The 13,514-nt window shown below is 39.7% G+C and overlaps 1 protein-coding gene across 3 annotated transcripts in view; it reads right to left on the minus strand.

Annotated features, from left to right (window-relative positions):
• Positions 1–13,514, minus strand: part of BANP (BTG3 associated nuclear protein) — a 215,540-nt gene that overhangs the window by 92,542 nt on the left and 109,484 nt on the right. For 2 of the 3 annotated variants that reach the window (XM_090062938.1, XM_090062939.1), the window contains exons 9-10: positions 6,321–6,451; positions 1,281–1,352 (exon numbers count right to left, since the gene is read on the minus strand). In XM_090062938.1, coding sequence (XP_089919064.1) covers positions 1,281–1,352; positions 6,321–6,451 — 203 coding nt within the window. The remainder of the gene's footprint in view (positions 1–1,280; positions 1,353–6,320; positions 6,452–13,514) is intronic. The other variant, XM_090062940.1, reaches the window with a different exon arrangement.

A 13,514-nucleotide genomic window follows, 5' to 3' on the forward strand; every position in this document is an offset into this window, starting at 1 on the left:
AGATAGGTCTTGCTCCTAAATCCTTATATACCAGACAACTCCCACTGAGGTCAGCAAAGCCTGGGTGTGTGAGAGTTCCAGGCTCACCCCAGAACTCCTCACCTCTCCTAAACCAGAATCATTTAGTGGCTCCAAACAATTATTATTAAGGAATTGAGCGTGATTATCATGAAGGCTACAGAGCTAGGCCACTCACATTCACACTAGATTCCTTAATGATAATTATCATTAAGGCTACAGAGCTATGCGATTCCCATTCACTTCCATTTCTCTTTATCCTCAGAGTCAAATCCTTAAAGGAGACTTTCTTTCAACTAAAATTGATTTTTACTTATAATAATATTTCTAGCAAAGGGGTTCATCTGCACAGGGCAATGCCCTGGAATAACTCTTCTGCCATAACTTCCCCATGTGGACACCTGGCATGTGCTAAGCGTGCCTTTACAAAGTTTACTTTAGTCCATTTTGGAAATGGATTAGGCTACAGCATAAAAAGGTACTCTAAATGCAGGAGAGTGCTTACACAGAGTTGTTGCAAAACAGCTACTGCACTTTTCAATTCTCATTCTAGGTTATTTACAGTACCTTCCCACCTAATCAAGCCCAGAGAGCATAAGTAATTAGAGCGCAAACCCCATCTCAGGTCATGAAATACATTCCAAAATACACAGCAGCCAGCAATAAAGGTTTAACTTTGGCTCCAATGCGTGTTTTGCCTAAGTAATTCTGGAGTTATCAGTTTCCTTTTAGCTTCACTATTTTTAAGCTAAATTGTGAATGTTTCAATTCAGGGGGTTGCTCGAAGAGTAACAAAGGCAGGCAGAAACTGCTTCATTCTGTAAAATACCTGCACTACGAAGAAAATTAAAAATCCTCCCTAATCTGTTCTGCAGCTCTCACAATTAAAGATATTCCTAGGTGTTTTGAACACATTCTACATAGTGTATATTCCCAATCCTTTTCTCTCTGAACTAACATACAAGAACAAAGATTGTACTCATTATTATAACCTGAAGACACTAAACTCTGCTTCCCATAAATCCCATTAAAAAGCACATCAGCTCTAAGCCACAATTTGCAAATAAAATATGCTGGCCAAGCAAAAACATCCAGAGAGTAGAAATGTGTTGCATTCACTGACGTTGAGGTCCGTTTCGACATGGCTCTGTCGCATGCATTCAGTTCTGCTCTCACTGACAGTATTAGCTTCTCTTTGCAATCCTAAAAACAACAGTTTTAGAAACATGGCCCTAATCTCAGAAGGTTACATTTTGGCTTACCTCGCTGTCTTGCGTTATTTGGACCTGTTCGCCTTGAGGAACCTGGGCTATGTGGAGGTGACCCTGTGGGATCCGCAACAAAGAAAACAGCAAGAAGCATCAGAAGAAAATCAAAACTCAAAGAAGCTATCAGCTGAGATACAGTACAGCCTTACGTATTCAATGCAGGGACAAGGTGGGGAGAGAAAAATCATAACTCACTGAAATTCTCTTATGTGTGCAAACTGCTTTAAAAAATTAAGCATATCCACATGTGTCCATTCTTTTAGATGTAGTACCAATGGAAGAGTAAGTCTGATATGTAAAGCATTTAACTCACAAAACGCAGGAAGAATAGACATGGGGAATGTACCGTGCCTTTCTTTCCAAAATTTTAAGTTTTAGCAGTTTTAAATGATTCACAGAACCTGCCACAAACACATACAGGCACACACCTTTTAAGTGCAAGTCAGGCAACATACTTCTGGGTGTGGCGGCAGGATCAGACCTTAAGGTCTACATCAGTAATGTATAGGGATTACTTTTGCCACAGATGAAATGCAGCTGGGTCAAACATGATAAAAAACACAGAGTGGGAAGCTCTTAACATTCCCTGAAATAAGTTCAGTTCAAGACATTGTGAACTGGGCCCTCCATCTTTTTAACAGCAGATTCACTAACTACTAAACTAAAAAGAGATATTTAAAGAAATACTCAAGATTATCTAGAAAGCACAAGGGATATTTGCTACTATTCCACACAGGAGAGCACACAAACACCAGCAGACTCTCCCTCTGCCTGAAGAAGAGTGTTTGTGCCCAAAAGCTTGCAACAAACAATTTTTTCCAACTATTAAGTTGGTCCAATAAAAGATATCACATTTACCTATATCTGCCATAAAGCACTGCACGCTCACCTGGATGGACACATGCATGCATCAAACTACACTAAAGGTCACATCTTCTGCTGGTGTAAATAGGAATAGCATCATTAATTCCAATGCAGCTATGCCAATTTACACCATTAGAGTGAGCCGGCCCTAAGAGTTTTAATAAGGTTGCTCCTTTAAATCACAGGTCTTAACACAACCACTTCAGAAAGAAATCAAGCATAACATTTGGAAGAAAAATATGGGCAGGGAAGTGAACAAAGTCCTTGTGCATCCCGACGGGCCTAAAGAAGCCTTTGCTACTGCAATTTACCTGCTGGCACATTTGATTCTAAATAACCTACTTCAGGGCTTATAAGGCTTTGTTTTCATTTTAATATGCCTGTATGAAACGGAGATTAAAGATACCCATTTGGAATTCTGTCAAAGGACTTTCTTATTTTATAGCACAAGAACAATTGCATGTGAATTTCAAAGAAACACAGATCCCTCTATTTCAAACAGTTTCATTTCCTTTGGAAGGAAGCTGTCTATTTATAGGGAGAAAAAACATACTGAAAGTATCAAACTGACAATAGGGACTGTATATAAAATTAGAGCGCAGACCCAATCCATGTTGAGATTAGAATCATTTTCCCTTCTTAACATCAAGCTCTCAGGGCTCCCAGGGAAGAGCATTGAAAATTAAAAAGGGACAATTATGCCGTGTTTATGGTAGAGATAATTCTTCCAAGGATAAGGGGAAAAAAAGGTGACTTTGTTCACCTTTACACCATTCACCAGTCCAAGAAAAACCTGCTCGCTCATCCACTGCAGGTACACAGCCAGCCCTCAAGGCCAGTAACTTCAGTTTGTGCACCTAAGCAATTCAAGCAAGAAAACAAATAATAATATTTTTTGTCCCAACCCCCAAACAAAATTTATGGAGGCATTTGCAGTTCCTTGGCATCCAGTCCATTCCTAACACTACCTATTTCTGTTTTCACATTTTCTGTACAAATATTTTTGAGCCTGAATGTGGAAGCACTGGCAGTACTAAAACCTAAAGGCCATCAGCAATTCATGCACCCTGTACAGGGCATTTAACTGCAAATGTATTTTGCCCTGTTAATGACCTGAAGCTTGATCTATGCAGATTGTTCTCTACAAGCAAAAAATGTCATTTCCACCCAATGCAGCCCAGGGCTGATATGGCAACAACGGCTAGATACAGGCTGCAACCTCCCCATAGGTTTAGCAAACTTCAGTTTAAATTTAAATTATGATGCCAGAGAGTCACATTTATCTCTGTGTAGTAAGCTCTCAACTTTACATGCGTTTAGGTAGGCATTTTGTCTATACATCTTCTAACAGCAATTTGCATTTCTATTGTGTCCTTCACCAAAAAAAGCCCCAAAATGATTTACGTACATTTTTAAACCTCACAAACATCCTGTGAGATGGGTCAAATTAATACACTTGCTTTAAGAGATGGGGAAACCAAAACATGGTAATCACATTGCAAAATGGTGGTGGAGTTGGGAATGAAAACCAATGATCCTACCTCTCAGTTTATGGTAAAAGAACCTTGTTTCCTCAATGGGAAGATTGTCTCTGGAGTAAATGCATGCCAAAAGTTATCCCCATCCCTCCTTGAGTGCCACTCCAATCCACTACCTGCACCCAATCTGCTGCTCTACTTTCTACTTCTGCCCTGTCTGCCACTGCGCTGGTGGTCCCTTCCCTGATCTGGTGTGTGCCACATACAGGCTACCCATGCCACTTGTAGCACGCATGCCAAAGGTTGGCCACCCTGGCCTAAACAACCTAGATCCAGAAAGAAAGTGGATATAATCCCTCAAGGAAAGCAATGAGTCTGTGATACAATGCTGCTTAGAGGCAAGAGACCATTCTGGAGAAATGTAGGATTTTCATCCCTGAATCACTAGCTTGATCCTAACACTTCAAAGAAACCCTCATATGTCCACAGTGACATCTAACCAGTTGTGCACTGTTCAACGAGTGAGACAGATCCTCACAGGGAAGCAGTATCACTTTTAATTCATTTTGCAATATAATTATCTGACTTCTGTGTACAAAGCACCCCATCTCAGTCCTCTTTCTAGCTCCTTTCCAATCTGGCTCCTGCGCTTTGCACGCCCTTGAAACCACTGCCATCAGCGTCTCTAAGGACCTCTTCCAAACTTCAGAACCAGTACATTATTTTCATTCTTGACCTGCCAGCTGCCTTCAGCTATGTTGGCCATGCTTTTCTTCTCGTCTTCCCACGGCTTTCACAGTGTTCCTCTCCAGATTTGTCTTCTCTAACCACTCACTCTGCATGTCCTTTGGAGGAGCTATGGATTTTACATGGCTCTGTGCTTGGTGCCCATGTCTTCCACTTACTTCTGGGTGCTCTCATCCATAGACACAAAGCCATCTACCATCTCTATGCAGATAACTCAGGCAGCAGTACCCATGGCATTGGCATTAAAAAAGGAAGTAGCAAGGGGATTTGGTGGAAAGTTTTAGACATGTTAGCTATCTTAAACTTGGTTAAGCTGGCACTAGACAGCCACAAGATGGCAAATGGACAAACTAAGATACTATCTTGGACTGGAAGAGACAAGTTAAGCATCCTGCCTGTAACCTGAATGTCATATTTGACACTCTAGAGACTCGCACCCAGCCTCTCTCTAAGCAGTTCCAATTCTTTCTGCATTGTATTTCTCAGTAAAGCTCTTTCTTTCATGTACATGCAGCTAAAACATTTGTTCAGGCTCCCCTCATCTCCCGCCATTTCATGCCACATACTTTTCTTGGGTCAGGGCAAATGCAAATTTGCCCCATCATCTCCATTCACAAAAACTATCTGCATACTCTGCTGTTTTGACCAGGCTTCTGCTCTCAGCAATGTTTCTACTGCCCCTTCCTTCTCTGTAACAGTAAATTCAACTACTGTCTTCAGTTTCAAACCCCTTCAGGACCCATCCTCACCCTACTTTCATCTCATTCAGTATAGAGATTTGAGTCCCGTTTTCAGTCTAGGCCATGGTGCCAGCTTTCATCATTCACTTGTTACATTTTCAAACAAAACACTTGTGCTTTCTCCTATGCTTCCCATTACACTTGAAAGAGCTCTCTGTCCTCATCACCTTTCCTTTCTTCTGTTTGTAAAGCATCTAGCACAATGGGGGTCCTGATCCACCAGTAGTAACCCTGATCACTATTATTATGATAATGAAGAAGAAAAAATGTTGAGATTTACCAAAAGAAGTTTCCGGCTTGCTGGAGACTGAAAACCCATTTTTAAGAAAACAGAAGGCAAGTGAGGTAGACCTCAAATATATTATTTTTGTTAAATGCCTTAGTATGCATTTGATTGGGATCTCTTGATTTTGGTGTGACTTCTCCTTTTTGAAAGTGAACTATTAAAACACTATATGCTGCAACTGCTTTCCGAAATTTGTTTTATTCCTTGACATCTTTTCTAATTAAATGCAAAATAATGCTTGTATTAAAACTGTGACAGGAAGCTACAAAAGTCAAAATCATTTTCCTCAGAATGTACGAAAAGAGGCTTTAAAAATAACAACGGCGTGAGTTATCATAGATGTGTCAAGCTTAACTTTCAAATTCCCTGACTTTTGTGGGATTGAGTCAAAATTTTACCTTTATTTAAACAGAATTTTTAGAATTTGTCAATATTTATCAATTGTGCTTCTATATATAAGTGTCTAAATGAATACACATGTAAAGCTAACAGATGTCCAAAACTGCTTGTGAAGGCAATGTTAAAGAATGAAGATACATGAGTCAGAAATGGATGGTTTACTATTCTGAGAAGCAGCAGATTTTTAGAAAACCAATATAAACACATTTGTTAGGCTTACATGCATAATCAGGGTAATCGCATAGGCAAATGACTCATTAGAGGCCTAACTGGCCATTTGTGTGTACCCTTATATGCATGCATTCATTTACAGTAGTTGTGTGAGCAAACTGTGCAAGCGCATTTTTGACAACTATAAAAGAAAAATCAGGCCCTGAGTGTTTAGGTTTCTTTCCAGGAAAAGATAAGAGGCCTCTGCCAATCCTAAACAACAGTTTTAGAAAAAGCTGAATCAGAGATGAGGCACAAAGTTTTCAGCGGAAATTTGTTTAAACAGAAGAGATTAAGAATGAGTACATACTACTTGAACTTGTCCATCTTCTCCTATTTGGTGAATCTGAACCTGCTGAGCATTAGCGAGTGCATAGTGAAGGGCTTGCGGCTGGTTCTGCTGGATCTCATTAGAAGCCGACACTGTACTTTGTGTGCCCTCTGAAAAAGAAAAAAAAAAACCCAGCTTTTTTTATTTGCACATCTCCAGGTCAGTTGCCAGGCAATAACGTATGGCTAAAATCTGCAAAAAAAATTAATAAAACACTGCAGAGAGAGTAAGCAGATGCACATCAGCGGCATTACTCTTATGCTTTGCTTGCAGCTTCCTGATTAGTCAGAGTCAGACTGTAGACACCATCAATACAGATCAAAGGATATTCTTACATTTCTGTCTCTGAAACATGACATGTAGTTAGGTTAGTTAGATTAAAATTTTCACATAGACAAGATATGCTCAGAGAGCGGAGTCATAAGGTAAAAGGGCCATCTAAATCACAAAGTACTTAAAATTGTCCTCAACTTGTATAATCCTCAATGCCCCAACCATCTGTTCATCATCTGCCAACACACCATCCTCCTTTGAGGCGGGGGGTAACTTTCTGCAATGCACATACCAAATCTTACTGCTCCTCTGGAGTGTCTGATAAAAGCTAAGAAATGAATGCCATAATTTATATATTCCCATTTAGGACCGTGTTTTAGCTACAACACATTTAGCACCAGAACATGGAAGACCCAACCGTCCCATTCTTATGAGCAAGTCACGTATCAGTGTTGTCAATTCTTGTAATTTTATTGAAAATCTTGCGATAACCAGTAGTTTCTTAAAGCTGCCTTTCCTTCGTCAAGTTCTCAAGTCTTAAAAGGATTTCAAGAGAATCTCATCTTCCATCAGAAGGACTGGTGTAAATGTTTCCCCCTTAGGGTCACAGAAAAAGTATATCCTAGAACTTAAACACCAAGTGAAAAATAATATTTCTAAATTCAGTATTTTTAATCCAGTGGCTCTACTTTTTGAAGACTGACTACATTTTTTTTTAAGTTTGGGCTTCCCAATGGAGAACACAGAAGAGCCTCAAAGTACATGTGTGTACCTAGAGACTGAGACACAGTCACCAGGTGTAAGCGCTGGCGAGTAGCTTTGCATCCTCTTAAACATGCAGAGGGGAAAATGAGGGGAACTGTTTGAGGGAACCTCAGAATGCCCTGGCCTACAATGGGGACAATTAAGACTAAATACCATTCCTGAACGTCCTTTCTTTTGAGATTCAACACTATTGTAAGACATATTTTTGAAGTTTAATTGAAATCATAATGGCTATATGGCTGGAAGCAGCACTGTCAACCATAAGGACTGTATATAATCATGTCAAGATGGATTCAGAGAATTTTTAAACACGTTTTGTTTCCTTGATAAATGTAAACAGCTTCCTTTTTGCTATTACATTGTCACAAACAAAGACTTAGGAAATTATTATAAATCAGCATTTTAATTTGTATTTATATATTGTCTCAGTAATGACCTCTATACCATACAGTCATATAATGAGGTTCCCTGTAATACACTGCAACATTCCATATACAAGGCTATGAATCTGTATTACTGCAGGAAACCATAATGAAAATATTTAGAAAATAAAATGGCACTGCACTTGCACAGTTGACAACTTTCTTGTTAATAGCTTTACATTTATTTATTCTTTAAATAAAGACTAGATGAGCTTCACCCTCATTACAGATGACTGATAGTCTGTATATTTTCATTTCAAAATAACAAAGATAGGGGGCGGTTACTGAAAGCAAAGAAACCCTATTCCACACCAGCACACTTCCAGCACCCTAATTAACTAAATCCTCTGAGGTTTATTCTGGAAGCACAAAACAATCTGGAGCGCAAGAGTGCTTCTTGGGTAGAGCTTATCCCAGCCTGCTATCATTTTAGTTGCAGTGCTCTAAAAATAGTGTATATACACATTAGCATCTCTTCCCACCTACCTTGTTTTCTGAATCAAGTGACACAAGATAGCAAACATGAACTTTAAAATCTAAGCCATGAAATGGCAGACCGATTCAGTACTGCTAAGCTATCATGGAGCTATTTGTTGGAAAGTTTGTTAACACTCCAAATAAGCATCTTTAATTCATTAACAGTCTAATGATACACAGTGAATAAAACAGCCAACTACAGCTACCAAAGAGAAGAAAATTACAATTGTTATTGCTCATTGTTACTGCTAACCTTTTTAAGCTGGGTTTTACTTCTGTTAGGGCATGGGTCAGGAATGCCCTGTTGCTTCACTGTTATCCAAATTCGCAGAAAAGCCATTGCTTCCAAATACCCTCCAATATCCTGCAGTGCCATGGGCATCCACAGTAGCATAAAAACAAAATCAGGCAGTCCTTGAATACAGCATAGTCTTGCTACTGCTCCCTGAAACAGCTATAAGGTGTATTTGTGAGGCCAACAGGTAATTTATTTAGAGATCTGGTACCAGAGAGTTCCCGTATGTGTAAATGGGTTTGTCATTATGTTCAGCAAAATTAATTGGATAAACAATTCTTCCAGAAAACTCTTAACATCTTTTCCCTTGTCTACGTGTGTTGAATTTTCATGTTATTTTCACAGAACTGATTTTCCATCACTTCTGTTTTATGAAGCTTTGAAAGCTCACCGCGAGGCTATTAGATAGCCAGCCTTATTTTTTTAATCTTGTTCTTATAGGCCAAAATTAGTCCATCCAGTTGTGACTTCATATTTCCAGCAGGTTTTTTCAAATTTCACTGCACGGTTCAACATCTGGACAGCCCCAGTGTCCAAATACATAATCCTATATATTTAAAACAAAGATAGGGAGATATATATACATATATATATATAGGATTATGTATTTGGATTGTGTGTATATACACACACACACATTTTTCCACACACATGTTGAACTAAAGACAGAACTAACTGATAGTCAAAGGCTTGTTCCTCCTATAGCTTCAGCAACATTTTTGAGGTATGTTCCCTGTAGCTTAAATTTACAACATTGCACTGATAAATGGTATTTCTAAGAAAACCTTGAGACAGATTTTAAAGTAGGAGTTAACTTCCTAATCAAGAATGGCTCACAACACAAGAGTATCCGTGCGTTAATGATACCTGCAGCATATTGAAGAAATGCTGGCATCTGTAACCGAAGAATACAGGGACTTGTGTTTGTTCTGGTCCAGCTGCTGTTTTATAGGTATTAAAAACCATTTTTATATTGACTGGGTTAAACAGGGGGGCGGTAAGTGTTGCAAATGTCAAGCACAGTCAGGAGGGGGAGAGGGAGATGGGGACAGAATGCCTTCACACTCCATCTCTCAAGAAGCAAACTTGCTTATAAATAGATTTCAGTTTTTGGCTTTGATGCAATGGCCACAGTTAGTAACAAAAAAAGAAAAAGAGTTCAGCAGTGTCTAAAAACAAAACATCCTTTATGTATAATTGTTTTTCCCCTCTCTAAATCTCTGACCAGGCAGAAGTAATATTTATCCATTTTTAAACATTCCCCATAAAAAACAAACACAAACATGAATAGGGCACAGCTTGAATGGAGGATATGTCAACAGTTATAAATCACTATCATGTAAACTATCTGGCCTCACATTTACAACTTTGATATATTAGAGAAACCCTGGCACTGAGAAACCATACAGCTGAACTCGCATGTTGAAACTTTCCACTGCATTATTTAGAAAGAGGGGCTTAATTGGACATTGTCCGAACACTTGATTTAATGCTGCTGCTCTTCGGGTATGATATTGTGTTTTCAGAGCATCCTTCTTTTGGCACAAAACTACAATAGCATCCCGCTCATCCACCGAACGGAAGATGCCGCTTTTAACTTTTCACAGGTGGTGGGTTACGATATGGAAAAAAATTATAACTGGCAAATTCCTTCCTCCTGGAGCAAAAACTAGACCCTTTAAAATGCATATTTGTTTACTAGATGTGCTTCTGAGCTAAAGGAAAGTAAACCATGCTAAAATGGAATTCACCTTCTCGAACAAATCTTCAACACTTGGCAAAATCACCCCATTATGACATGTAACTTCTGCAGCATATTATTTCAAAGCTAAGCCTCTTCAGAAGTTGAGAGAGCAAGACTGGATTTGTCAAGCAAATGTAATTTGTAACCACTTCAAGCGTGAGTGTATTTTAACTTTCAGCTAAGATCGATTTGAACGTTCCTCGCTCCAATACAAAACCTCTGGCATTTTCCATATCGTTTTTTCCATTTTCATTTAGCCTTGTTCACTCTTTTAATGGATCTTTAAAAATCTTCAGGGAGATTTCGATCAAGTGCTCACCCCATATCTATGGGCAGATACTTGCCTTTGCACCCCAATTTAAATTTAAATAGGAATTAAGGCTGAGCACAAACAGTCAAAAAGCCTGAGGCTGAATCAATTCAATCTAAACTGCTGTAGACTGAACTGATCAACTGCTTTCAAAATGGCTGAAACTGGTTTAAGACAAACCTGGATGGATGTAGTATCACACTGAACTGATTTAGGTGAAAATCGGTTTACTGAACTTCTGTCCCAGACCCCTTCCAGATTCAAGTGAACTCCCAGCCCCCCAGCATACTTTGCATCCCTCCCACAACCTCCGCCCCTCACAGGGTGGGCGGGCTAGCCTTGGCCCAAGCCGTCTGCTCCAGCCCAGCAAGGAGGGGTGCTCTAGCACCACCCGGCTTCTGGCCTGGGCCATTTCTGGAATCAAAAGTGAAGGTCTGTTCACTTGCCTAGTGGTCCAATCTATGCAACTTAGACTAACCTGCGAAGACTGAATTGATTCAGCCTCGGGCTTTTTGACTGTCTGTACTTAGCCCTGGAGCACAACAGTGGCAGCATCCGATCTTTGGCAACAAAAACTAGAAGATGCTTTTTCCTAAGATTTATTCTTAGGAAAAGAAAAAACTAAAAAAAGACAAAGTGCCCTACCTACATCCATTGCTTTACATCCCTGTTCCTCCCTCCTAGCCCCTGCTCCTCCACACACTCCCACCTTCCCTTTGGGATAATTCACAGAAATAACACCAGGCATCGCACACTGTTCCTCAAACTTGACTTATTTTGCAAATCAGGAATGAAGATCTGGCTTCAGCAGCCACTTGAGATTTTAATATGCACATTCTGGAATAGGCTGAGCCCTTCCACCCAAATCTGCAGATCAATCCCATAACCATGGAGCTAATTAACAGATTCCACATGGAAAACTGTGATACCACATTCGACAACCCTATCAGATGCACGGAGAGAAAAGGGAAAGAAGGCACTCCTGATGCGGTCTCCCCTCCCCAAGGCTGTCCTGTTTTCAAAAGGAATGTCTTGCTAAACATTTTCTGGCAGCCATGTGTATAGCCCTTGTCAGACCAAAAAGAGGACAAGAAACAAAACACACACACTTTAAGACTAAAGCACTGGCTCTGAGAAGAGCAGAGCAGACCCCCACAATCAATGCTTCTAGTACAACACAGAGCAAGCAACCTTTTCAAACTCAAGTGCCAGATGAAATATGGGACTATAACTTCTGCCTGGGCCCAACAAACTGCTCCAATGACTTTATACAACCCATAAATCTCATGGCTGCTGTAAACCTGTATAAACAATTAAACATAGGACAATCTTAATGAATAACCGGGGAGGGAGGGATATAATAGTGAAGAGGCATTTGCTCATGTTTTTCCTACTGGCTTCATTAGACGTGTTTAGTCTGGAGATTAGTTACGTTTGAACTTTTAACACTTGAGTAACATTTCAGATTATAGGGCCAAATTCGTATCCACTATGTCTGAAAGAAAATGTAGGATCAGGCTCATATTTTCCTAACACCCACTACTGTCAAAGGGTCAGGATGGCTAAACTGTAACTGTAATAAATAGAACAGCCAAGAGGAAATCTGTTATCATTTTAAGCAATATGATACAAATCAAGTCACATGCTATATAAACTTTTATGTGCTCCGAGAAGAGAAAACCTTCACTTTGCGTATTTTGCCCATAAAGTTGAACAGGTCTAATAACAGTCAGCACATGCATCTCAGAATAAAACTCAAGAACATACAGAATATTTAGGTATGAATGTACTGAAAGCACTTTGGCTATAATGCGTTGAACAATTACATTCTTGCAAAAGCTGTTTCAGATGCACAAAAGTAAAAGGAAGGTTATAGCCCAGCAGGCTTCTGGCAATTACATTTTAAAGAAATTAAATGCACTGCTGACAAAAGATGCCACCACACATTTGGAGACTGGGCATTGATATTATCTACTGCCTCTCTGAACAGGACATGCACCAGGGCAGCGATCATACAAACGTCTTCATGCTGTCCCATTAGCATGAACAAACCCGGTTCTGGAAGGACAGTGGTGATAGGGAAGGTCAATGGCCAAGCCAGCTTTTAGCTGATCTTCTGGGATTCACAGTGATGAGTTTGTACCGGCCTGCAGAGACCTGGACCGACACCAAATTAATTTCAAATAAGACACCAAACAGCTATCAGTTGAGAACAGTTTAGGATATGATTCGGTGACTAAACTGATCCAGTGACTCTCAGCATATATGCACTGATAAATCAGCAGTATTAGACTGGAGAAACGTGGCTGGATTTTGGTGACACGCAATAAAAACATCTCCAGGCCAGGGGCCAAACAAAAGTTTTTGATAAGAATTCCACAAAAATCTGAAAAATGCAGAATATCCACAGTGTATGAGAGAAGAGCCATCACTGTAGGCCAAGTTTTTAACAACAATGTAAGCAAATGTGCTGCTCTGCTATGCTCCGGGGGAGACAACTGTGTTGTTTCACAGCATGTAAAGAAAGTGCTAATAAATGTCCATAGACTGAAACATACAGTCTGGGATTTATAAGTGAAAGCTATTCTGTGATTAACCAGCCCTTAGAGATACCTGATGAAAAACATCACTTTACACCAGTTACCACTATGGAGCCCAGCTTTGAATTTGATCCTTTTCCCCATTCACTATACTCAGATAAAATTTCGGGTCCATCAGTAAATTCAGAGGGAGGAAAAATAACTTAAAACTCAGGAAAACAGTTAATATAGATTATTTAGTATGCTCCCATGCACCCCCCCAAGACCGCAGAAATATTTTTAAGTTTCTAAATGATGTTTTCCAAAGAGCTCAGCTGCACAGTACACAGTAAGACATTGTACTTTTG

The sequence above is a fragment of the Crocodylus siamensis genome, chromosome 9 (assembly GCF_052110815.1).
Source record: "Crocodylus siamensis isolate JL-2025a chromosome 9, ASM5211081v1, whole genome shotgun sequence".
Taxonomy (NCBI): Eukaryota; Metazoa; Chordata; order Crocodylia; family Crocodylidae; genus Crocodylus; species Crocodylus siamensis.